This window comes from Haplochromis burtoni, unplaced genomic scaffold, assembly GCF_018398535.1.
Source record: "Haplochromis burtoni strain Fernald_Lab_line unplaced genomic scaffold, NCSU_Asbu1 Contig_912, whole genome shotgun sequence".
Taxonomy (NCBI): Eukaryota; Metazoa; Chordata; class Actinopteri; order Cichliformes; family Cichlidae; genus Haplochromis; species Haplochromis burtoni.
The window spans coordinates 1-23,960 of record NW_024583273.1 but is presented as its reverse complement, the minus strand read 5'-3'; the positions used below and the strand labels follow the sequence as shown (position 1 = coordinate 23,960).

Genomic DNA, 23,960 nt, shown 5'->3' with positions numbered 1-23,960 from the left:
GTATGATTTTGTTCCACTTCTCACGTGTGCACCACTTTGTGTTGGTCTTTCACGTGGAATTCCAATAACATTGATTCATGTTTGTGGCTGTAATGTGACAAAATGTAGGAAAGTTCAAGGGGGCCGGATACTTTTGCAAGCCACTGTATCATGTCATCTCAGATCACTCCCCTGTCACATTAACCTAAAACATCTAAAATGCAACTAGACTGCAGCAAATATGGAGGCTTAACCCTCTATTGTTACACGAGAAGGATTTTCATGAATATTTAGAAACACAGATCTCTCCGTATTGATGGAAATGGCAACTCAGAAACTAAGCCTGCTACACTTTGGGAGCCTATTTAAGCGATGCTATTATCTCTTTTGAATCAGCCAGAAGGAAGAGAAACCGGGCTAAGCTCCTTGACTTGGACAAACAAATTAAAGATTTGGATAAAGAGAAAGCCTAAACGCCATCCATCCTGCTACATAAGAGAATACTGTCTTTAAAATATGAATATAATAATCTACTGTATGTCTGTGAAGGTTCTCAGTCATCCAGGTCATCATAGCCAAAGGAGCTTGCAAAGAAAAGCGTCTGGACTTCTTTAAGTTGCTTGAAGACGTTTCACCTCTCATCCGAGAAGCTTCTTCAGTTCTAAGGTCAAATGGTGGAGAGTCCCAGATATAAACCTAGTGGGAGTTTCCCACTGAGAGGGACAAAATCAGTAAAATCTTTTTGTACATCACGCAGATATACTTTGAGCTTTGAATTTAGTGAGATTTTGTGCCCATACCTGCATAAAACATTTGCTCAAACTCTAGTAGATAAAGTCCTCCCCTCCCACCATTACAGAGGCAATTATAACTGTTATTTGTAAAATAGGTAGGAATGCTGGTTCTTATCGTCCCATCTACTTGCTAAACCTGGATGGGAAAGTATTCTCTAAAATACTTGCCAATAGATTAAGCCCCCTTTAGTACACCCAGATCAAACTGGATTTATACCCCAGAGAAATTCATCTTTTAATCTCAGGCTAATATTTAACATTATTTACTCCACTGCCAGACCTAAAGAAGAGTTGGCAGTTTTGGCAGTCGACGCTGAGAAGGCATTAGACCAGATCGAATGGCCCTATTTGTTCAAAATATTAGAAAGATTTAAATTGACTAAGAAATGTATGTCAATGCTGAAGTTGCTTTATGTCAGTCCTCATGCTCGCGTTCTTACCAACCAGATTCTATCACCATCCTTTGGCTTATGCAGAGGGACAAAGCAGGGATGCCCTCTCCCCACTGATATTTGGCTTGGCAATAGAGCCCTTTGCTGAAAGCATACGCAAAGATCCAACTATTTTTGGTTGTAATACTGATACAACTACTAATAAAATCTCACTCTATGCAGATGATGTGTCATTATATATTTTTATATATCACCCAACCAGGAAAGACTATTCCTGCCATATTAGACAAAATTAAGTTCTTTGGGTCTTTGGATACAGGATAAATCTGAATAAAAGTGAACTAATGCCGATACATGTGAGCAACCCCTCATGGCTGCAAAACCTCCCATTCAGTATAGCTTATGCAAAGCTCACTTATCTGGGTATTCAGGTTACAAAAAGCAATTCCTCTCTATTAAAATCTAACTTCTCTCCCTTAATATCTGAGCTTCAGTCAAGTATACAGTTCTGGAATACGCTTCCTATATCACTCATTGGCAGAGTTAATGCTATAAAGATGATAGTTTTGCCTAAGTGGTTGCACTTATTTCCCAATCTCCCTGTGTTCCTTCCTAAAACATTTTTTAAAAACCTAAATTCACTCATCTTACCTTTTTATTGGGGCAATAAAACACACAGAATTGCTGGGAAACATCTTTGCAAGTCTAAAAAGCAGGGAGGGTTAGCGCTTCCGAATCTCCTGTTTTATTACTGGGCTTCGCATATAAAATTCATGACATACTGGTTAGTTGACAACGGCAACCCCCTCACATGGTTGCAACTGGAGCTGGAAGCTTGTCAGCCTTACTGTATAGAAGCTATACTGCTGTGTCCCCTGCCCATTGATAAGTCTATATATGACGTATTCTTAAGCAGATTAAACTACACTTTGATTTGAAGTCTCTATCACCTATTACACCTATTGTAGGGAATCCATCTTTTAAACCGTCTATTCTAGACAATACATTTAGACTTTGGAAACAGGCCTTAGCATAATCAGCAATCTGATTTTTGGCTTCTCATTATGACAAGCTAGCTGGACAGCTGGGACTGGGGTTGTGGGCGTGTGGGAGGGTATTGTACCACGTTATGTTACGTTTTGTTATATTTTGTTATGCTATGTGGTGTTAATGTACAAAAACAGAGCAACTATCTCATGCTGTAAATTCCATTGTCATACAGACAATTGCTCAATAAATATATCCTGGAAAAAATTGCATATATCTGTTGCCATCAGCATGTTCAAAGTTTTAGAGGTTTCTACACATGTCAGGGGTAATGCAGAGTTCCAACCCACCTGACCCGCCTCGCCTCATCCCGGGCTGTGTTATCCCTACTGTCATGATATCACAAGCACTGGCTTTTTTTCCGGGGTTGGGGGATATTTAGGTCGTATTTAGAAATCGTTTCCAATCTGTTTTAGAGTAATTGTTGTCAGTCTGGTTCAGACCACGATTGTCTGTCTAAACTGCATTCTTGTGGTATTTTAAAAAAGCTCTCATTCAGTTTTGTGCCTAGTTTGAAACAAACTTTCACTATTCTCCACAGACAACAGAGAAACAAACTCAAGGGGGCGGCCTCAGTGGAAAAGCCAGCTGTATGAGTCAGTCCAGTCCCAGCCGAGTGAAACAGCCAGCCGACTTCAATTCTAGCCACACTCAACCTCCCAGCACCAGTATCAGCTTTAACCAGGTCCTACAAGAGGTCCAGGCCAGCGTAATGGAGTCTGTCCCTAGTTTGGATGTATCAGAATTCAGAGTGAACAATTCTGCCTCACAACATACAGCTCGACTTGCATCGAAATCAGAACAGAACACACCTCTGAACCTGACACTGCAAGGTAGAGTCCCTCAATGCTTCTCATGCAGTTTGTTTTTTTGTTTTGTTGTTTGTTTTGGGGGGGGGGGGGGTTGCGCCGGTCCTGTCCAGCACTCTAACAATCAGAATTATTGTCTGTAGTCACAAAAAATGCCCAACAGATTTATTTTCCCAAGTGGGAATACAGCTTTTGCTATACTGGTCCACTTGATTATCATAGTTTATTCACTCTATATTATTGATGTATTTATTTTTTTACTTTTAAGTTATTACAATCAGAATGGACATTACTGGGAGACGGGAAAGAGAAAGACAAAGAAAAGAAAAGTTGGAAAGAGACTCAACAGAAAGAGAGGGAAAGAAAAAGACAGGAGACGAGAGCCAGAGAGAAACGACACTAAAAATCTGTTTGATCGCCTGCTGAAAAACAAACAACAAGCAAAAAGAGAACAACACAGTAACAGTAACCAATAAATATTGAATGTTACTGACCGGCACACAAGACTGACAACGCACAATATGGTTAGAGGCAGCAGCCAACAAAGATAGTGTGTGTCTGTGAGGGAGGGGCTAGAGCCAGCTCCCCCGCTGGCCTATTATTATAACCCTTCAAAGTTGAAGAAAACTGTTTTGGGGTTTTTTGCCAATCAGCACTGTATAGTGTCATAAATATGTTAAGGCATGCATGAAACCCTTTGTTGTTGTGTTTAAATTCAACAGTTCTTAACTTTTCACTTCAAATATTTTTGTATTTGACCATGGGACTCGTGTCTGGCTGCCCAAAACAATATGAAACATTATGGCTTCAATAGTCAGTCTCTAATTGTGAATTATAATAACTTTCACAGTATTACCACTAAAGTAATGGTAAAGTGGTAGTGTGGTTGTGACCAGCTAATACTGATACTTTGTGTTTGTGCTAAAATCTCAGGGGCGGTTCAGGCACTCGTGTTTGCCACCCAGCAAGACACACCTTCCAAACAAAGTGATCAAGGGGACTCCACTGATTTAAAAACCCCAAACACAGGTATGAGTCCAGTTTGAAGAAAGATATCACCTTAGATATCACCTCCTTGTAGTACGTTAATACAGCTCTTTTCATTCTTATCAAGGTCATTTACACTGCTCAAAAAGATACTGATATGGATATATAATGTGTTAGAAACAAAAGGATGCTGCAGTGTTTGATGGAAATTAAAATAATCAATATAAAGAGGACTGAATTCAAAGACACCTCGAAAATCACAGTCAAAAAATGATTTGGCACAGTAGTTACAGCAACTCAAGATGGCACTCAATAGTTATTATGGTCCCCACATGCTAATATACATGATTGACAACATTGGTGCTCCAAATGAGAAGACAGATGTTGTACAGGATTTAAGACAGGCAGGCACAGAGGCAGGTCAATCAATTCCTTCAAACTCAGGAACTGCCACCATACTCTTACATGAAGCTGGGCATTGTTAGGCACCATGAGGAACCCAGAAACCCCAGCACCAGCACATGGTCTGACAATGGGTCCAAGGTTTTCATCCTGATGCTTGATGAAAGTCAGGCTGCCTTGCCTAGCCAGTAGAGGTCTGTACGATATGCCTCCCCAGACTGCCACTGACCCACCAAAAAACTGGTCATGTTGAGCGATGTTACAGGCAGCATAACATTCTTCTTTGCTTCTCCCTTTGCTAAAGAACCTTGACCTTGACCTGTGACCCTTTTGCATCTGTCACATGTGCTCAGGGTGAACCTGCTCATCTGTGAAAAGCAGCTGTGGTGCAGCTGCCAGTTATTATTCTTTTGAAAATGTCAGTTGGGCTCCACAGCGCTGGGCAATAAGCACAGTAGCGAATGTCGGGTCCTCAGGCCACCTTCATGAGGTCTGTTTCTGATTGTTTGATCAGAGACATTCACACCAGTGGCCTGATGGAGGTCATTTTGTAACTTTGTCTGCACTCACGCTATTCCTTGCTGACCTTGCTGATGGGTTAAGGATTTTCGACGGACCCCTCCTTCTCTCATAGGGTAACTGCCTGTCTCATGGAATCCCCTCCATGCTCTTCAGACTCTGCTGAAAGACACTCCTGGAGGAGTTGGACTACCTTTGTGACTTCTGTAGGGTCCAAGTATCACCTTCTGGGACCAGTAGGCACACTGACTCTAGCCAAATGCAAAACTACTGAAACAACAGTCAGAGAAGATGAGGAGAGGAAAAATGTCAGTGGCTTCCACCTATAAAACCTTTCCTGTTTTGGGAGTTGTCTTACAGTTGTCCCTCTAGTGCACATGTTGTTAATTTCATTCATTGTTCCTTTAAGTGAGCAGAGTAGCTTCTCAAAGCAGTTTCAAGATCATCTTGAATGGCATCATGATCAAACCAGGCTGATTAAACATTTCAAAATAGGCAGACATTAATCTACATAATTTTTTTGTCATTTATATGAAAGACAGTTTATTAAATGACAGCATTGTGATGTGTTTAGCTCCAGCAGCAGTGTCACAGCTTCCTGCAGCCGCTGTGGACCTTCAGTCATCGGTTGGTCTTTCAGCTACCTCATCAGCTTCTCCTGGTGCCAAGTGCAGCAGCCGGCCACAGGTGGAAAAACCACGCCGCTCCAGCTTAGACAAGGAGATGAAGCGCAGTCCAGACAGGGCAGGCAAGAGCCCTCCTCCTCCTCCTCCACGGAGGTCAGTTGATCACTGAGCATCAGGAAGGACTTTCTACTGGTTAAAATCACAATTCACCTAATATTTGTATTTGTTTTATTGTCTTCTCAGAATTCATGCTGTCACTTCAGGTCTCACAACAGGAAGGTCAGGAGAGGTGGTCTTTGTAACTAGGAAAGAGCCTGTTGGAGCCCAGGTTTGTTGTCCCTTCAGCTAAGACAGGTGTACCATGGACACTTCCAGTCTGGCCCGTCACCCTCCTGACATGAATAACTTTACACGCTAACTATTGCCAAGTGGAAGTACATTATACATTTTCCCATAAAAACACTTTCTTAAAATACTATCTTTTGTTTTTGAAATGTTTTACATTATATAAAGAAGAGTCACAATAAAGAACAAGCTAGGAGAAAAGAATGAAAACAACCTGAACACTATTTTGTTGGAGGGATTCACTCATCCACATTAAATTCAGGTGTTCCAATCACTTCCGTGGCCACAGGTATTTAGAATCAAGCACCAAGCAGACTTGTGCAAAAGCACTACGAACATTTCTGAAGCTTTATATCACAAGTACAATGTAAAGTGTTGGATGCAGTACTCTTTTTTTTTTTTGACAACTTTATTTATGATTTTCCAATATGACAAAAGTCCAGAAAAATACAACTCAAATTGTGATTACAAACACAGCCATTGTGAAACCAGTTGCACCACGCAGTGCAAACCAGTTGGATGCAGGAAAATGTATAATCTATGGGCACAAACAAATAAAAACTACCATGTGAACAAGGCAAAAAAACCAACAACAACAACAACACCCCCCCCAAAAAAACAAACAAACCACAAAACCCACCAAAGAACAAAACAAACACAGATAAAGGCAGTAATACTTCAGTAAATGACAACTTCTCCACATATTCAACAAAGGATGACCAGGTTTTGTAGTATTTACTTTGAGACCCTCTCAAACTGTATCTCAGATGCTCTATCTGCAAGCACCTCATCACCTCTCTCACCCACTGAACAAACACTGGCGGACCTGAATCCTTCCATTTAAGAAGAATTAGCCTGCGTGCCAGGAGAGATGAGAAAGCCACTGCATTCAGTTGATAAGAAGTTATCCCGTGTTGGTTTGGCAGTACACCAAAGACTGCTGTCATCGGATTAGGATCAATTGTTTTCCCACACACATACAAAATAACCTTACAAACGAATTCCCAGAACCGGTTCAAATCAGAGCAGGTCCAGAACATATGGCTCATAGTGGCGGGTGATTGCTTGCACCTCGGACATCTATCATCAGAGGTATTGTATATTTTGGCTAGTTTAGCTTTGGTTAGGTACGCCCGGTGAAGAATTTTAAACTGTATTATACAATGCCGTTTACAGATTGAGGATTCATGCATCCTGCTCACACTAAGGTCCCATAGGTCGTCTGGGATCTGGAGGTTTAAGTCCAGCTCCCAGGCATTTCTGGCTGTGGACACAGTCTGCCTTTATATGCTGCAGTGTGCTATATATTTTAGAGATGTGGCCTCTAGCAATAGATCGAAATTGCAGACAATCCTCAAGTGGACAGTCATTAGGTAGACTTGGATAAGAAGTGAAGTGTTTAACTACAAAGCTACGCACTTGTAAGTATCTAAAGAAGTGAGTCTTTGGAATTAGTAAGTAAGTAAGTAAAGTTTATTTATATAGCACCTTTCACAGACATATGTCACAAAGTGCTTTACAAGGTAAAGCACTCCAAAGTCTTTAGATAATGTTTCAAAGGATAAAAATGACCCTTTAACAAACAGATCAGAGAAGCAGATAATTCCTCTGCTGTACCAAACCTTGAACCCTGCATCGCTCTGAGCTGGTAAAAAAAGATGATTTGATGCAATAGGGGAGCAGACAAGTGACCGCCTCAGCCCGAAATGTCGTCGACCCTGAAACCAGACATTGAGAGAGTTCTTAACCACAGGATTTTTAAAATTAACATTGCGACTGACTGGTAGACCTGAACACAGTATTGCAACAGGGGATATGGTGAGATTACCGTCTAGCTCCATAGTGGACCAAGGCGGCCCTCTGCCCTCCCTAAAAGCCCGCATCCAGGTGGATAGTTTCACAATATTGGCAGCCCAACAATAATACATAAAGTTTGGTAGGGCTAGGCCGCCTTCCGACTTAGAACACTGTAACAGGGATTTTCTTGGAACTTTTTTGTCCCAAATAAAAGATGATATGAGTCCGTCTAACTGGGTGAAAAAGGTTTTAGGAAGAAAAAGGGGTATCATCTGGAAGAGGTACATGAATCGAGGCAAGACTACCATTTTAATTGTGTTGACCCGCCCAGCAAGAGAGATGGGTAATGCTGACCAGCGTGCCAAATCCGATTTTGTTTTCTCTAATAAAGGGGTAAAATTTTATTTAAAAAGATCCTGATAAGTGTCTGTGATTTGAATACCCAAATAGGTGAATGAGGAGTGTTCCAGTCTAAACTGAAAGGCTGAGTAGTCAGCCTCCTTTGCCAGACTGTTAATAGGGAACAGTGTGCTTTTAGCCAGGTTCAAACTGTAACCAGACAGGCGGCCAAAGGATCCAATGAGGTCCAGAACTGAAGGAATTGATGCCTCCGGATCTGTAATATACAGAAGGAGATCGTCTGCATACAAGGGGCACTTATGAATAGTGATCCCCCTTATTCTGGGGTCCGTTCTCAATGCTGCTGCCAGCGGCTCTATTGCCAGATTGAATAGCAGGGGGCTTAAGGGGCATCCCTGTCGGGTGCCTCTATGTACGGAAAAGTATTCTGAAATAGTCTTATTGGTGCAGACTGAAGACAGGGGCGCTGAGTACAGAGTCCTGATCCATGAAATAAAATTAGAACCGAAGCATTATTTTTTTCAAAACGGAGAACAGATATTGCCAATCCACGCAGTCAAAAGCCTTCTCGGCATCCAGTGAGACTATTATCTCGGGGTGATCAACTGAATGGTCAGAATATAGGATATTTAACAGCCATCTGATATTGAAATATGACTGGTGGTTCACTATAAAGCCTGTTTGGTCCTCATGTATAATAGAAGGTACTACCTTCTCAATACGAAGTGCAAGAGCTTTTGTGAGGATCTTATAATCCACATTCAGTAGACTAATGGGGCGATAGGATCCACATTTTTGAGGGTCCTTGTCTTTTTTGAGTATTACAGAGACATTGGCTTGGGACAGAGTTTGAGGCAACGTGCTTGTTGCCTGAATTTCTGAAAAAACCTCAGACAGTAAAGAAACTAACTTGCCAGCAAAGCATTTATAGAAATCACACGAGAAGCCGTCTGGGCCCGGTGCCTTGCCATTTTACAAGGAATTAACTGCCTGCAATATTTCCGCAGAGGTAATAGGTCTTTCTAGTAGCTCACGTTGGTCTGGGTTAATAGTGGGAGTATCTATGTTCCTCAAAAAGGAATCCAAGTCAGCCTCTGAATAATCAGTGCAGGAAGTATAGAGATCCTGATAAAATAACTTGAAAGCAGCATTAATTCCGTCAGGGTGTGTTACCACCTGACCGGAGTCTAACTGTATGTCGGGTATAGACTGAGCTGCGGCGGATTGACGAAGCTGATGCGAAAGATATCTACCTGCTTTTTCACCATGCTCGTATTCATGATGTCTTGATCTAAGTAGGAGCTTCTCAGTTTCTTTAATTGAGAGGGTGTCAAATTCAGACTGCAGCAGTACCTTCTGCTTATATAAATCAGCGGTTGGACAGGTAGCATATTGTGTGTCAATGTTAGCTATGAGCTCTGTCAGCTCTCAGAGCCGTTTGTTTTGCTTTTTATTCTTATAAGACGAAAAAGAAATAATTTGGCCCCGCAGATATGCTTTTAGCGACTCCCAAATTATAGATTTTGAAACATCTGGAGTGTTATTTGTTTCCAGAAAAAGCTCGATGTGGTGTTCAATGAAGTTGCAAAACTCCTCATCTGACATTAATGCTGAGTCAAATTTCCAGAACCGCTGCCTTGCGCACACGTTTGGAAATGCGATATCAACCTGCACTGGTGCATGATCAGAAATTACAATTACATGATATTTACACATGGTGACCCTTGGGATAATAATAAAATATCCAGAAGGAAATAATCAATCCTGGAATACGAATGATGCACGGGGGAGAAGAAGGAATCGTATTTTGCTAAGGGCTCAGTGATACGCAGTGGATCTGAAATGCCATAGTTTTGAAGAAATGTGTTCAGAACGGACACTGATCTGGAGGTCCCAGTAGACTGACGCGGCTTAGACCTGTCAAGGTCGGGATCGAATACCAGATTCAGATCCCCGCCCATAATCAGGTGATGCGTATTGAAGTCTGGCAGCAGGCCAATTAGTCTTATAAGAAATTGTGGATTGTCCCAAGTTGGTGCATAAGTATTTACCAAGATAACTGGAGTGTTGTGGAGCTTACAAGTAACTATCAGAAAGCGACCATTCACATCACATTTTACATTTGAGGTGATGAAGGGAAAATTTTTCCTAACAAGAATGGCAACCCCCGCGATTTAAATCCAGAATGGTAGACCTGGGAAACCCAACTTTGTGTCAGCCTCTTGCTTTGCGTGGAACACAGATGTGTCTCCTGTAGAAAGACAATGTCCGGTTTGAAAGTTGACACATGAGTGAATATCCTTTTGCATTTTCTAAAATTATTTAGGCCTTTCACATTCCATGTAATAAATTTAGTAGAATCAGGTGTAGTTGCAGCACTTTTGGTTACATAGTTGGCCATATTCACACTTTCAAGACAATCATGACAGGCAAGCCGAACAATAATTTGGGGTAAGTATACGCACAAAACTGCAGCCAACAAGAAAAAAGAAATTTAAAAAATTAAAAAAACAAAAGAGCAAAAGTAAAAACCCAGAGTAACTATAAACGTAACTCCCATAAATTGGGAGCAAACTACGCCCTGCCCCCCAAAAGAGCTTATATCCCCCGCTCTTTTTCTTTCCCTCCTTCTTTCTCCCTTTTCTTCTCCCCAGTCAAGTCTGTCCCGTGCTCAGCAAATGAAAATGAAATAAACAATAAAAGCAAAGGTGAATAAAATAGACCAATACGGAAGGCTGGGATGGTCCATTTGGTACAGTAAAGCAGTTGGGCATCTTTCTTTGCTTTTAGACATTAATTCTGATGGCAAAAGATCCAAACGGGACAGACAAAAACAAAAAGAGCTTATATCCAACATGTCTCTTCACTCCCCAAATACAAAAGTTGCCCCTAGCAGGGAACACCAACTATGACCCAGTTGTTAGACATCTGGCAGATTGGAAAGGCACACGTGACTTCTCTTGGTCGATTACTTCACTCGGTGATAAACAATTATTTGCAGACCTATTAAATTATGAAAGAAGCAAAAGTTCAAACCTCTCTAAAGTGCAGTCTGAGTCAGTGAACAATAGAGAGTCAAAAAGCAACTGAGGTCGCACAGTCCACTCAGCCCGTGTCTTGATTCCCACACACAGCCAAGATGCGATTCTTGACGTAGTCTTTAGCAGCCGTTGGATTGGTGAATATTTCCTCACCAAGAGGAGAAGAAATCCTCAGCTTCGCTGGGTATAGCATCCGGAATCTCACACCCCGACATCCGCGCAGTAGATCTTTAACTTCTTTAAAGGCCCCCCGTCTCTTCGCGACTGCAGATGGCAGGTCCGGGAAAATTAGGATTTTGACTCCATCATGCGTCAGGGGACTGTTTACCTCCTCCTTTTCTTGAACGTAATGAAATTTGACAATAAGTGGCCTGGGTCTCTGGTCTCTCGCAGGGATGGGCTGGAGGCTGCGATGTGCCCGATCCAGTGTCGGAGCGGTATCCAGGGCCAAAACCTCCTTTAGTAGCTGGGCCACAGAGTTGACAGGGTGCGTCCCAGTCTCAAAGTGCTCTCTCACGCCAAATATTCGAATGTTGCACCTGCGCTGTCTCCCCTCAAGGTCTTCGGTGTTGTCCGAAAGAGCTGACTCAATTTCTTTCAGATCGTGAACTTGCTTCTCCAAGTCCACAGCCCGGTCCGAATACGTGTTTGCATCTTCTTCCAGGCTAGTTAGCCGGCTATGGTGGTCAGTGCAGGTAGTTGCTAGAGCATCAATCTTAGCAAAAAGTTCAGTCCGCACTTCATCTATTTGGTCAGAAACATTGCTGCAAAGCGAATCGATCAGCTCATTGAGAGCTTGGCACTTGGTCTCGACTTTTGCTTCCAGCGTAGAAATTTTGGCGACTACATTCTTCTCCGAGTTAGCTATGGCAGCCATTAGCGCGGCCGTGTCCGGGCATGTAGCATTGCTATCAATTGCCTTGGCTCCATCACTCCTTCTGGTGTTTTTGGACCCTGACATTGTTGTAAAGTTCCCTTGGGCGATGCGCACATTTGCAGTGGTAACTCAGCTGATGACCGATAACGCGTTAGTGCCCAATGTCACAGTATTTATATGAAAAAATAGCATATCCCCACAGAGCAACTCAGCCACGCGTCTTTACATGTCGCTGCTCCTACGTCAACCCCCGCCACCACTGTACTCTTGAGCAGACGTGTTCTCTGGAGTGACAAATCATGCTTCTCCATCTGGCAATCTGATGGAGGAGCCTGGGTTTGGTGGTTTCCAGGAGAACAGTGTAAAGTTTGGTGAAGGGTTGTTTTTCAGGTGCTGGGCTAAATCCCTTAGTTCGCGTAACAGGAAGTCTTAATGCTTCAGCATACCAAGACATTTTCATCCTCCAAACTTGTGGGAACATCTTCCCGTTCAAACATGACTGCACACCAGTGCACAAAGGAACATCCATTAAGCCATGGCTGCAGAAGTTTGATGTGTGACCTCACAGAATCCTGACCTCAACCCGATAGAACACCTTTGGGTTGAATTAGAGTGGAGACTTCTTATCCAACATCAGTGTCTGACCTGCAATTCTGAAAGAATAGTCAAAATTCCTTATAAAAAAAGAGTTCGATTCAATTCAGTTGCCTCAGGGTGGTTTATAATGTGAGGTAAAGACTAAGGTAACACAAAGAAAACACATGTAACCCCAACAAGGAAGGAAAAACTCCAGTTTAACAGGAAGAAACCAGGCTCAGGGAAGGGCAACTAGCTGCCGCAACTGGTTGGGGTGAGAGAAAGGAGACAAGTCATAAAACGTGCCCTGGAAGAGAGCCAGAGATTAATAATAACTCATAATTAAATGGAGTGTGAGTGAGAGAAGGAGAAATGCTCAGTGCATCATGGAAAGCCCACAGCAGCCTAAGTCTATTGTAGCATAACTAAGGGAGGATTCAGGGTCACCTGATCCAGCCTGAACTATAAGCTTTGTAAAAAAGGAAAGCCTTAAGCCTAGTCTTAAAAGCAGAGAGGGTGTCTGTCTTGGGTCTGCGCTTCCACAGGCCCCGCTGGTTTAGAAACTTATTCCCGTTAACGAAGCAAGGAAGCAAGATGAACAGCTTTAACCGGTTTTACTTGCTAGCAAGGGAGGCTGGTCGGAACCAGGCTCTTGGAGCTGAACGCTCCTCACCCGCCTCCTAGCCAGCATCAAATAAACAGCCTTCCTTGCTGCCTTTAACTGAAAACAGTTACAGTACACACAAGCACCACCCATTGTAAACCCCCCCTATGGTTCTAAAGATAAGACTGATGTGTGTGCACGTGTAAGCACGTGTGTGTGTATGTGTGTTTGTGTGTGTGTGTGTGTGTGTGTGTTGTGTGTGGTGTGTGTGTGTGTGTGTGCGAGATGTGTGTGTGTTGTGTTTGGGGGTGCGTTTGTGTGACCTCCTGCCCACAAAAGGGTCATAAAGCAGGAAGTTACTAAACAAGAAAAAATCTTCACATAGGATGTCCTATAATAAAACACTGCAGCCTCCCCCACCAACAGACTGGCTGGGGAGGTGGTCAGAAACAAAGGAAGGTCTTTGATCATACAGTTTGAACCAAGACTTACAAATTTAAGTAACACACTGACAACATTTAACAATTTGACTCCAACAGTCTGTCTCCCAAACAGACAATCTAAGCAACAAATAAGCACTTTCTTTTTAGTTCTTCACACTTAACATTGAAACACTGCACTATGTTCAAAAGAGTAACTGAGTAAATAAATCAAACCACAGATTAATTTTAGTACAACAAACCCTGAAGTTAGAGCGACAGTTGTATGTTTTTTTATTAGTAGTAGTTTATTACTAGTGTCTGTGTTAGCCCTTTGGCGAACTGGTCAGGGTGACAAAATGTTAAACCTATGACTTCAAATTGTAGTTTAATTAATGTTACACATCCTTTCACAACAGCCAACAGCTCATTCTTGTTTAAAAAAGATGAAGTGACTCCAGGGGTTTTAGACAATGAGCTTTCTCAGTGACAGAAGACACCTAAATTCATTCTGTTCTGTGTTTCACAAGCAGTCTGCACAGGATGAAGATGATAAAGGAAAAGAGCTACCTCTAGTTCCTCAGCTCAAACCTCCACAACAGCCACCAGAGGTCAAACACAAATCCCAGATGTGCACTGCTGCACATCTGGCTATATCCACCTCTGCCCCTACTGCAGTGTCAGCACAAAGACAAGAGGAGGAGGAAGAGGAGAAAGTCTTGAAAGAACTGCAGGTATACTAAATAAATAGTTATTTTTAAGATAAATTTTTTAATCTGAAGAAAACACCAGGTTGCTAATACTGAGATGAGCCTGTGGAAAGCGAAATCTAACAGTTAAAAATCCAGGTTTGTGTTTTAGTTTAGCCTGCCCTAAGTGGACTAAACATGCTTCTGCTTTGACTAATAATTTCAGGATTTTCTCTGCTTTTAACTGACAAAAGCTGAACTTTACTTGTTTTCCTGTTAATGATGAATTTGTCATGACAAACAAACATTAAACCTGTTTCAGAAAAATAAATTTCCAGTGAGCATCACTGGACAGTGTTCTGCTGTATTTGCTGTAAGATACTGATTTTTGTAGTTAGAGATGGACACTGTGTAAACATATGGGGTGGCTGTAGCTCAGAAGGTAGAGCAGATCATTTACTATTCAGTGGTTCAGTCCCTGACTCCTCTGATGCATCCCTCCAAGTGTGAATGTTAGCTTGAAAGCACTTAAGCCTAAAAACGTGCTTGTATGAATGGGTCAATGAGGCATGTTGTGTTTTCAGTGCTCAGGTAGAGTAAAAGCTCTTTATAAGAACCAGTCCATTTACTTTACCATTTGTCATTATGTGCAGTGTGAAATATTGTTGCAATATAGAGGTTGGCCTTTATGTGTTTTTTGTTAGCTCTGGTTTAACTCATCTGGAAGTTTGTTACATTCTCATGTAATTCTGTTCAAATCGTGGCTGAAATGAACTGTTTGCATTATATTCCTGTCACTTTGATTTTTTTAATTTCCTATTACAAAAACAAGAAGAAAAAAAAGATTACAGTGAGGAATTAGGAGTAAAATGAAGTTTTAGTTTTTCTTAGCCCATATGAGAAGCTTCCTTTCTTCATAAACATGCTGTCAGCAGGTGCACCTGCCCGTGCTGTTCGTGCTCTGTACCTACCTTTTTGGAAAAATAAACTGTAGCTGTTCGCGTTCTTTGACTCTTCAAATAATTAATTTCCTTTTAAACTGGGATCAAACTTTCTTTCACCCTTAAACCATTTATTGCTAAGCACAGAGTTGTGGGTTTTTTCATATCAGTTTATGGGTTAAATATGGTGGTGGCAGCACCATGCATCGCAATAGAGGATTAGTGTGCCAAAGCCTTCTCTAAGGAAAAAAAGTCATTTATTCTGTCTCAAGAGCTATTCAAAAAATCATCATTGTCATATATCGGCTCTGATCATTGCTGTATTACATTTAAAGTAATATAATGAATGATTGTACTGAGAAAACATGGATGTAAATTTAAAGTAATCATTGTGCAGAAAAGGCGAAATATGTAGTTTCTGTTGTTGTTTCATTTTACCTTTTCTGTTCATAGGTGACAGAACTGACAAATAAGAATCACTCATCAGTTGGAAATAAACAAAATGCAAAAAAGGAGAGGACGTCTCTAAACTCACAAGTAGCTAATGAGTTAGCAACATGTGACCAACAGTCAGACCCTCAGCTGTGCTTTACAAATGACTACCCTGTCATAGCAGCAGCTGGACTAAAAGCAAACAGAGAAGGTGGGGAAAACAGTCTCACTGAGAACAAAGTGGAGACGGTAATTGAACAAGTGCCTTCTTGTCCAACAGTAAAGGATGTGGAGATATTTCCACTGGGAACTTTAAAAGATGTTAAACGTTTCCAGACTGATGAGGAGGAGCCAACATCAAGTCAGGACAAAGATATAAAACTAGATGAACTTAGAGTAGGAAGAGTTTCACAGAAAGAAAATGTCAGAACTCCTAATCAAGTGAAAGAGTTTGTTGGACAGGTATCGTCGCCAGCCACAAAAGAAAAGAAGGTCAAGGTTACAACAGTTGTTACTCTACAGAAAGAAAACATTCAAGGATGTGCCAAAAGTCCCAAAGACATGAATGAAACCGCCAAAGAAGCGTCAGAGAAGAAGTCCAATGTGATGGTGGTTCTAACTTTAGAATCCAGTGAAAACGAGAGGACATCAGGTCCACCAGTCCAGCAGAATGTGTCACTGAGGCCTGACCAGGAGTGTGTAACTTCAACCTCCGTTACAAAACCTTCCCCATCGTCACCCATCTTAGATTGTAGTAGCAAGCAGGGGAACCGGGAACAAACAGTGCTAGTATCTGGTAACCAGCTGCAATACACAGAAGACGGAGGTAGCCTGAGCTGTGATGAGGCTGGTGAGGGACCGCCCCCTCCACCGCCTCAGATTTGTAAATATAGCCGTATAATCTCCAAGACCAGAGTCAGACCACAGTCCAAAGAGGAAACCTCAGCCAAAATGAATGGCTCTCAAATACAAACAGTATCTGGGGACACCGCTGGTGAGCCCACCTATGTAGGACATGAGAACCACGGTTTTGAGGACGGTAATGATCAGTTTGACAGAAAACCTATTATTGTTTTCTTGAACCAGCCCGTGGACTTTCAGTTGGCCTACAAGCGGCTGTCTACAATCTTTGAAAGTGAGGAAGATACTGGTGGGATTTTTTCTCCAGAGAGCATTTCAGATGAGGAAAAGACAAACCAGGAGGAAGAGGAACAGGGTATTAGAAAAAGTGGTATCGCGAATATTAATATGGGATCGCTCACGACAGGAGATGGTCAGAATCCTCCACAAATACAGCCTGAAGGACCTTCAACAGATAAAAGCTCCGCTCTTGAAAACCAGGGCCAGACTGAATCACCTTCACTTAAAAAAACTGAGACAAAAAGGAAATTCAAATTCAAGTTCCCTAAAAAAAGACTGACAGCATTTAGCCAGGCTATCAAAACAGGAAACAGGGGCAAACAAAACAGGGAAGAAGTTGTTGTTGATGAGGAGGAAGTAGCAGCATGTGGCACAACAGTCAAGGAGACCAAGAGCCAGACAAATAAATCGCAGATGTTTAAAATTAATAAAATGGAACAAATGAAGTTGGACGAAAGCAATGCCTGCGACAGAGACAATATCTCCTCTTATATTAATACCAGACATTCAGAGTCACATAACCGGGTAGAGGAGCTCTGCAAAAATGCGTTCGACTCTATAGACAGTCTCGAGAAGTCGATTAAACAGTTGGAAATCAGCGTGGAGAGTATAACTGCCCCTGCTTCTTTATGTGACTCAGCTGACAAAGCTCAGCTTAAAAGAAAAGTCAAACAAGAACGAGAGAGAAGTCCGTCCAAAAGGTCAGCGACTCAGATCACTAAGGGTCCAAATCCACCTGAGAGTAAGAGAGCCAAACCCCAGACTGCACGCGCCAGCGAAAGAAACGGCATCAAGAAACAGGTCTGATATTCCTCTGCCCAGCTGTTTCACTGCAGATTGCTGGGATGGTGGTGGGCAGCGTTACCATCTACCTCTGTGTTCTTTGAATTTGTCTTTCACCAGCTTTGAATTCCTCTCACAGACAAATCTTCAAACTACCCAAAATTAACAAGAAAACTGATGCATTTAATCACATCTCCGATGGAAAGTTGTTTTCCTACCATAACCTAGATTTTCTGAACACAAGTGTGGGTTCTGCATTGCTGTTTGCCTTTTTCTTCTTCGTGTGTGCCTTTCAGGGAAATTCTTTGCTGCTGTTGCTGCTGTTTGAAAAGGAAATCAGTACTATGTGAGAGGGTGATCCTTAAAAATCCCGACTCTTCTACTGCTTTAGAAGAAGAAGAAGAAGAAGAAGAAGTCAAGATTTTTTCCACTTTAAATGACTCAGTCTTTTAAAACTACTTCAGTAGATACCAAAAACTAGTTATAATTCTTTTTACTTTAAAGGCCAGTATGAATACACAGCTTCAATGCTTGTTTTTTTTATCGTAAAAACCAAAAAGAAAGAAAAAATGGCAGCTCCCCTGAGATGGGTCAGTGATTGGCAGCAGCATTGATTTTCATGCATTTTTATTTTTTCTACAGTGTCATTAAATGTCCGATGTCATCTGTAATCTTGATTTATGCTTTAATCTAAAGCTCTTGACTGCTTCTAATTGAATCTTGTAAAAACATTCTGTATCTCCTACATGTTTTTCAGCAACACACAGTATAGTTTTTAGCTTTGACTAGTAAAAGGGCTATATAAATGTAGTTTATCCACCACTGTCTCATACTAACCTTTTGTTTACTTTTGTAAATGGCAGACCTCCAGCAGCACCTCCAGCTCTTCTGCTCTGCGATCTCATGCCAAATCTCACCGTGCCTCTGGATCACCAGAAAAGACTCCTAAGGGCCAGCAGCAGTTCACCCAGAAACAGGCCAGCCAGGTAAATGAAGTTTGAGGACACCTGAGGTTAACAGCTCTGAGTCATCGTAGACTAAAGAGGAGTTCATCTAATGTTTCAAGGATTTGTATTCTTGTTTGGTGTTTTTGTTGTTGGTTTTTGTGTCAACCATCATTATATTCTTCTACAGTTGCACCTCACAGTGCAAAAACATAAATGATAGTTTTATAATGAATATACTGAAGCTTCAATTCAATTCAGTTGTCTCCAACTCAAGTCAATAAACCTATACTTGTAACTATATGGGACAAGAGTCAATATAACTGTGCTATTAGAAAAGCAGAAACCATGCTCTACATGATAGAAATGTAAGCACTGCATGACTCTGGTGCTGTTTCAACCACATCTACCTACCTACTGTGTGTGTAGAGAGAGAGTCCACAAAGTGGTCCAAATGGAGCAGGATAGCTGGGTGCTGTGTAATAATGGACGAGGAAATGACCTTAAATTGAGTTTGATGTTTTGATTGCACTTGTGTGTGTTCTGCAGTGGATTTTTGTCCTGTTCTTCTTTTTTTCAGATGTGCGTCGTCCTAAAGTTTCTAGATGTACCCTGTTCTGTCAAGATACACTCCCTGTATACATTAGAGCTTTAGTGACATCTCCTATATCGAAATTAAACATGTAATGTCTTGAAACTAGACAAATTTGACACTGAAGTTTCTACATCAGTGAGTGAATCTTGACCTGCATGTAACCTGTACAACTATCTTTCATCTGGCAGTGAGTTTTTCTGAGTTCAGAACTCCATTTCTTTAGACGCAAACACATCAGGATTCATCATTTACAGAAATGAATAATTCTGTGGAAACATCTGCCACTGATTCACTTCATGTTTATGGCATGAAGAGGTTTCCCATCCTTTAAGCACTGCATGGATGTTTTACCGTTCTTGTTTAGTGATGCATTGAAAAAGGGCTGCAGCTATTTATTATTTTAGTAATCAAATAATCTATTGATCATTCCATTGATTAATCCGATAGGAAATACTTTTGTATGTACTTAATGAGAAATAATAAATATTCAAAAGAGAAAAAACACAGGTCTTTCAAATAAACTGCTCATTGGTTTCTATTCTAGAAATTAGTTTAACTGCATAAATCTACGGTGGCCCCTAGAGACAAAGAGACAAAGCACTTACAAACTCCAAAACAGAGTGATTTATAAACACATGGTGAGTGAAAAGGGGTGAGAAAGGGAGAAACGCTCAGTGAATCATTAGAAGCCCTCAGCAACCGGTCTACTGCAGCATAACTGATCCAGCTTTGTCAAAAAGGAGCCTAGTCTTAAAAGTAGAGATAGTGTCTGTCTCCTGAATCCAAACTGGAAGCTGGTTCCATAAAAGATGGACCTGAAAACTGAAGGCTCTGCCTCCCATTCTACTTTTAAATATATCAAGTGATGTTCTCCTGTCGTGTGCATGTCACTGCCACTGATTTGTTGTAACCCGCGGTGTGTGTTTGCAGGCTGTCAGCAGAAGCAGTAAAGCATTGTGTTGTTGCTTTGCGTGCTTCTCTGATTAAAGCCTAGCTCGAGGAATCACCCATCTGTCCACTTCTCACTGCCCAGATGCCACTGATGACCTCCAAACCTGTCCTCTTCCTGCTCCTCCACTGCTTCTTCACCTTCAGCCTTCTCTGCCTCCTTCAGATGTGCCTACCTGTCGTTCCTGAACTCTTTGCTGAAAAACTCCTTCAGTTTGTCCATCAGGCTCTTCACCTTGATCCCCCTCTCCGTCCTCTTCATTTCCTTCCATTTCCTTGTCCTCACAAAACTTTTATCCCATCTCTGAATCTGAGTCGTCTCCTCCCTTCTTCTAGCCACGCCTTGTCAGCACACCACCTTAACATGAGTCCAGCCCACCGTGGGCTTCGCAGCAATGGCAAGTGTCGGCATCGCCTCATCTTCACCTCCACCTCGGCTAATATTACTCCTCACCCTCCTCCTCTGTCTCGACTTCTTCCCCATTTTCTTCTCCCCCCATCACAGTGACTCAAGGGACAAAGAGTGTACCAACCCCAGCGTCCAACCCCAACTCTGCAGGATGTAGCAAGAAACGCACAGGGAGCCAAGCTGTACGTGTGCATGACGGGCACTGTCATGGCTTCAAAGCATACAGACATATCACTGTGTATAATGCATGTGTGATGGCATTTAATGGCATCTGGAAACACAAAATCCCTGAACAATGTTACTATGAGAGAAAATGCCACACAAGACCACACAGGCCAAAAAAGTAACCGAGAAAAAAAATGTGTCTAAAAAATCCCAAATGCAAAGATAAATAAAAGTGTCATAAAGATGCCCAGTTGCTTTCTTTCCAAGTGCTACATGTATGATTTTATCCATGCACATAAACAAGCAAATTATTCTCAACGTGTGTTTGTCCCCTAATCACCGTTATCAAAATGTGAGATGACAAGAAATTAAGGTCCAGTGAAGACGGCATTTCTTTAGCTCTTCAGTCCTTCACAGAGAGGTCCAGATGTTAGAACAGTGTGTTAAATTTAACATTCTTCACCAGTCTTCAACCTGTATGTCAAAAATGTAACCAGTAATGTTGAATAAAATTGTCTCCGTATATTAACTTTAATCCATAGATATTTCTTTTACACGATCTCCATGCAGATGTTTTCATGAGCTCAATGACTGCAGATAATCAAGTGAACATATTTCCCAGCAGATTGTAAATGACTTCAAATCAGCTCGGCCTTACCCGTCCACTGCACTAAATTGCTTAAGTAATTTCATGAACTGAATATAAATGCTAGGGCTAGTTTAGTTCATTAGCATAATATATAACAGGAACACAGGGAATATTTTTAACAGAGTAATTACCTTTATTAATGATGCTCACAACCTAGCAAGGTTTACTTCTAGTGGAGTGTTTGTATACTGCTGGGGCATTTATTAAACCAAATACTTCTTTCAGCCCTGGTGTTTGTCAGTGAATATTTTGATTGTTACTGTAGAAAACATTTTTAAGATATTTTTCCTCTTTGCTGCAAATTTGAAATGCTTAGTTTAAAAAAAAATCCTAGCATTTCTTCCTCCTGGAAGAACTGCAAAGATGTCCATAAAGAGTTCACGAGACTTTCAGTGAAAGACAGACGTTGCTATGGTTTAGTCTGCTCCATTGAGTTACCATTCGTTGATAAATCAGCTGAAATCCATTGGACTGGATTGCCCATTGGTTGGGCGCCGTTTTTTTTTGTTTTTTTTTTCTGCCTGTCATATTATCTTCGTCTATGAGTTAACTTCACAACATGCCCACAACATTTACACCCATTGGTCAGTTCTTCAGAAGAGAAATTGAATCGAATAACACACTGTAGTTGCTGTAGTCATCATAATGGAGCCATGGTTTAGTATTTTTCAAAACCATTTTTCCAGAAAGCTTTTCCTGGTGTTTGTTTATGTTACAGCAGAGAGCTTTCTGTTTGGGGGGTTCAATACTGCTGAATATTGAGGTTGTGACTATCAGAGTTTATCCAAAAGACAATCCCATACAGACTGTAAGCTGTTTAAGAATTTAACGTGTAAAACTGTCAGTATAGAGCTTTTATGTAGCTACTGTTAACATGAAGTGCTGTGCAAATGTTTCAGGTATTAAAACTAAACTGTTAAAAACTGATGCCCTGAGTAGTTTTTTTTGCTTGCACTGTACTGTAGCTGGTGCATACTGTGCTCATTTCCATTTGTTTGTAGTGACTCTTGTCAAAATGAATGCACTTAATGTTTTATGATGGCTTTTATTGCACTTTCAAGTATGATCATTAGACCATTATAGGAGTCCAGTGAGAAGAATCACTCGGCTCAAGCAGAAGTAAAGAATGACCACACGGACGCGCCACGTGGTTGAAGAACTAAAGCAAAAACATTTCAAATTTAAACAGTAAAAAGAATATACAGAGGTCAGTGTTGCTCTCTGATATTTACCACAGGATCGGTGTTTTAATCTCTTTTAATGTCATATTGACTTCAGCTGTTGCTTCCATTGGTATCTTCCTGTCATTTTTGATGTGCAGTTCTTTGCCCACTTACTGTGACTGTACCATTAAAAACAGTGATATGTTCCTTGTTAACTCCATTTAATGTTGTTAATGTTTTTGCTTTCAGTCAGTGTTGTCATGTTATAGTTTGTGTGTGATTCTTACTCTGAATCGGAATAAGTACAGGGGACAACTGTGTGCACTAAGACCAACTCCTTACTCACTTTATTTCCGCCTGCATGCATTGCCAGTGTGCAACACGTAATTACACAATCGAACAATAAACACATACAGCCCATACAACAAATGTTGCATCTTCAAAAACAAAAATAGATAACTGAGCCTTACACCGGAGTATCGTTGCGACTTGTTTACTGAACATCAGTGTCCATTTTATTGTGTCCTACAGGACCCTCTCTTCTTCCTCTTTCTTACAACATTAATGTAACACAGAACCAATACTGCCTCTCCTGGCATTACCATGGTAACGACACTCATTCTATCTGCTTCTTTCAGATGAATAACAGGAACTTGGGATGAATAATAACTATTATGCATACCCATATATTTATAAAAACAACTAATTTCTTGCGATGCCACAACCAGGGACAATTATGAATATACCACATCTCCCCTTTTAAACAAAAACAGAATATTTCTTTTCTCCCTTTCCTTTGGAGCAAGCAGTGCGCCGTCCGGCAGTGTCGGCTCCAGCTGCGATGGAAGTCTCGGCAGTGTGGTTCGCAGACGTGGTGCAGTGGTGTAGCTTTATAGGCAAGAAGAGCTCGATATGGATCAGCTGCTTTTTTTCAGTCTGTACAGCACCTTCTGCTTCTCCATTACTTTGCGGAAACTTAGGACTGCTTGTGATGTGCTTAAAGCCGTAAGCTGCTGTGAAGTCTGCAAAGGTTTGACCTGAATACTGTCGCCTATTACCAGACATGAAGACCTCTGGGATGCCATGACGGGCGAAGAAAGATTTCAGGTGAGTAATGACATCGTTTGATTTTGTTTAACAAAGCAATCTCAACAAATCTAGAGTGCTAGTCAACAGCCAGAAGGTACGTTTTCCCCCACTCTGCCATGGGCGGGCAGGGTATCCTGTTGGCATGAGTGGCTCACTGTGATTGTGTCTTTCTTGAATGCATGTTCTGCATCACCATCTCAGAGTTTTGTTGACTCAGCCCGGGCCACCACACTGTTTGGCGTACACGAGCTTTACATTTTACAACACCTTGATTTCCATCGTGTAGTTTTTCCAGCACTTCATTTCTCATTGCGGAAGGAATTACAAGCCGTGTATCTTGTGTGTGAATAAAGATCAGCAGGTGAATTTATTAAAGTGTGAGTTCAGGTGAAATCAGAGAGGTGTGTGTTAAAGAGTGTGTAACTGCCCACTGTGACGT

At 41.4% G+C, this 23,960-nt stretch overlaps 1 protein-coding gene across 1 annotated transcript in view; it reads left to right on the top strand.

The window, feature by feature from the left end:
* Nucleotides 1–23,940, top strand: part of LOC102293672 (sickle tail protein homolog) — a gene marked incomplete in the record, with an annotated part of 115,846 nt that extends 91,906 nt beyond the window's left edge. Inside the window, 8 exon segments of the mRNA XM_042216064.1 lie at nucleotides 2,754–3,045; nucleotides 3,955–4,050; nucleotides 5,504–5,708; nucleotides 5,799–5,883; nucleotides 14,108–14,308; nucleotides 15,658–17,577; nucleotides 18,423–18,545; nucleotides 20,383–23,940. Coding sequence (XP_042071998.1) covers nucleotides 2,754–3,045; nucleotides 3,955–4,050; nucleotides 5,504–5,708; nucleotides 5,799–5,883; nucleotides 14,108–14,308; nucleotides 15,658–17,577; nucleotides 18,423–18,545; nucleotides 20,383–20,409 — 2,949 coding nt within the window.
* Nucleotides 23,941–23,960: the final 20 nt, after the last annotated feature.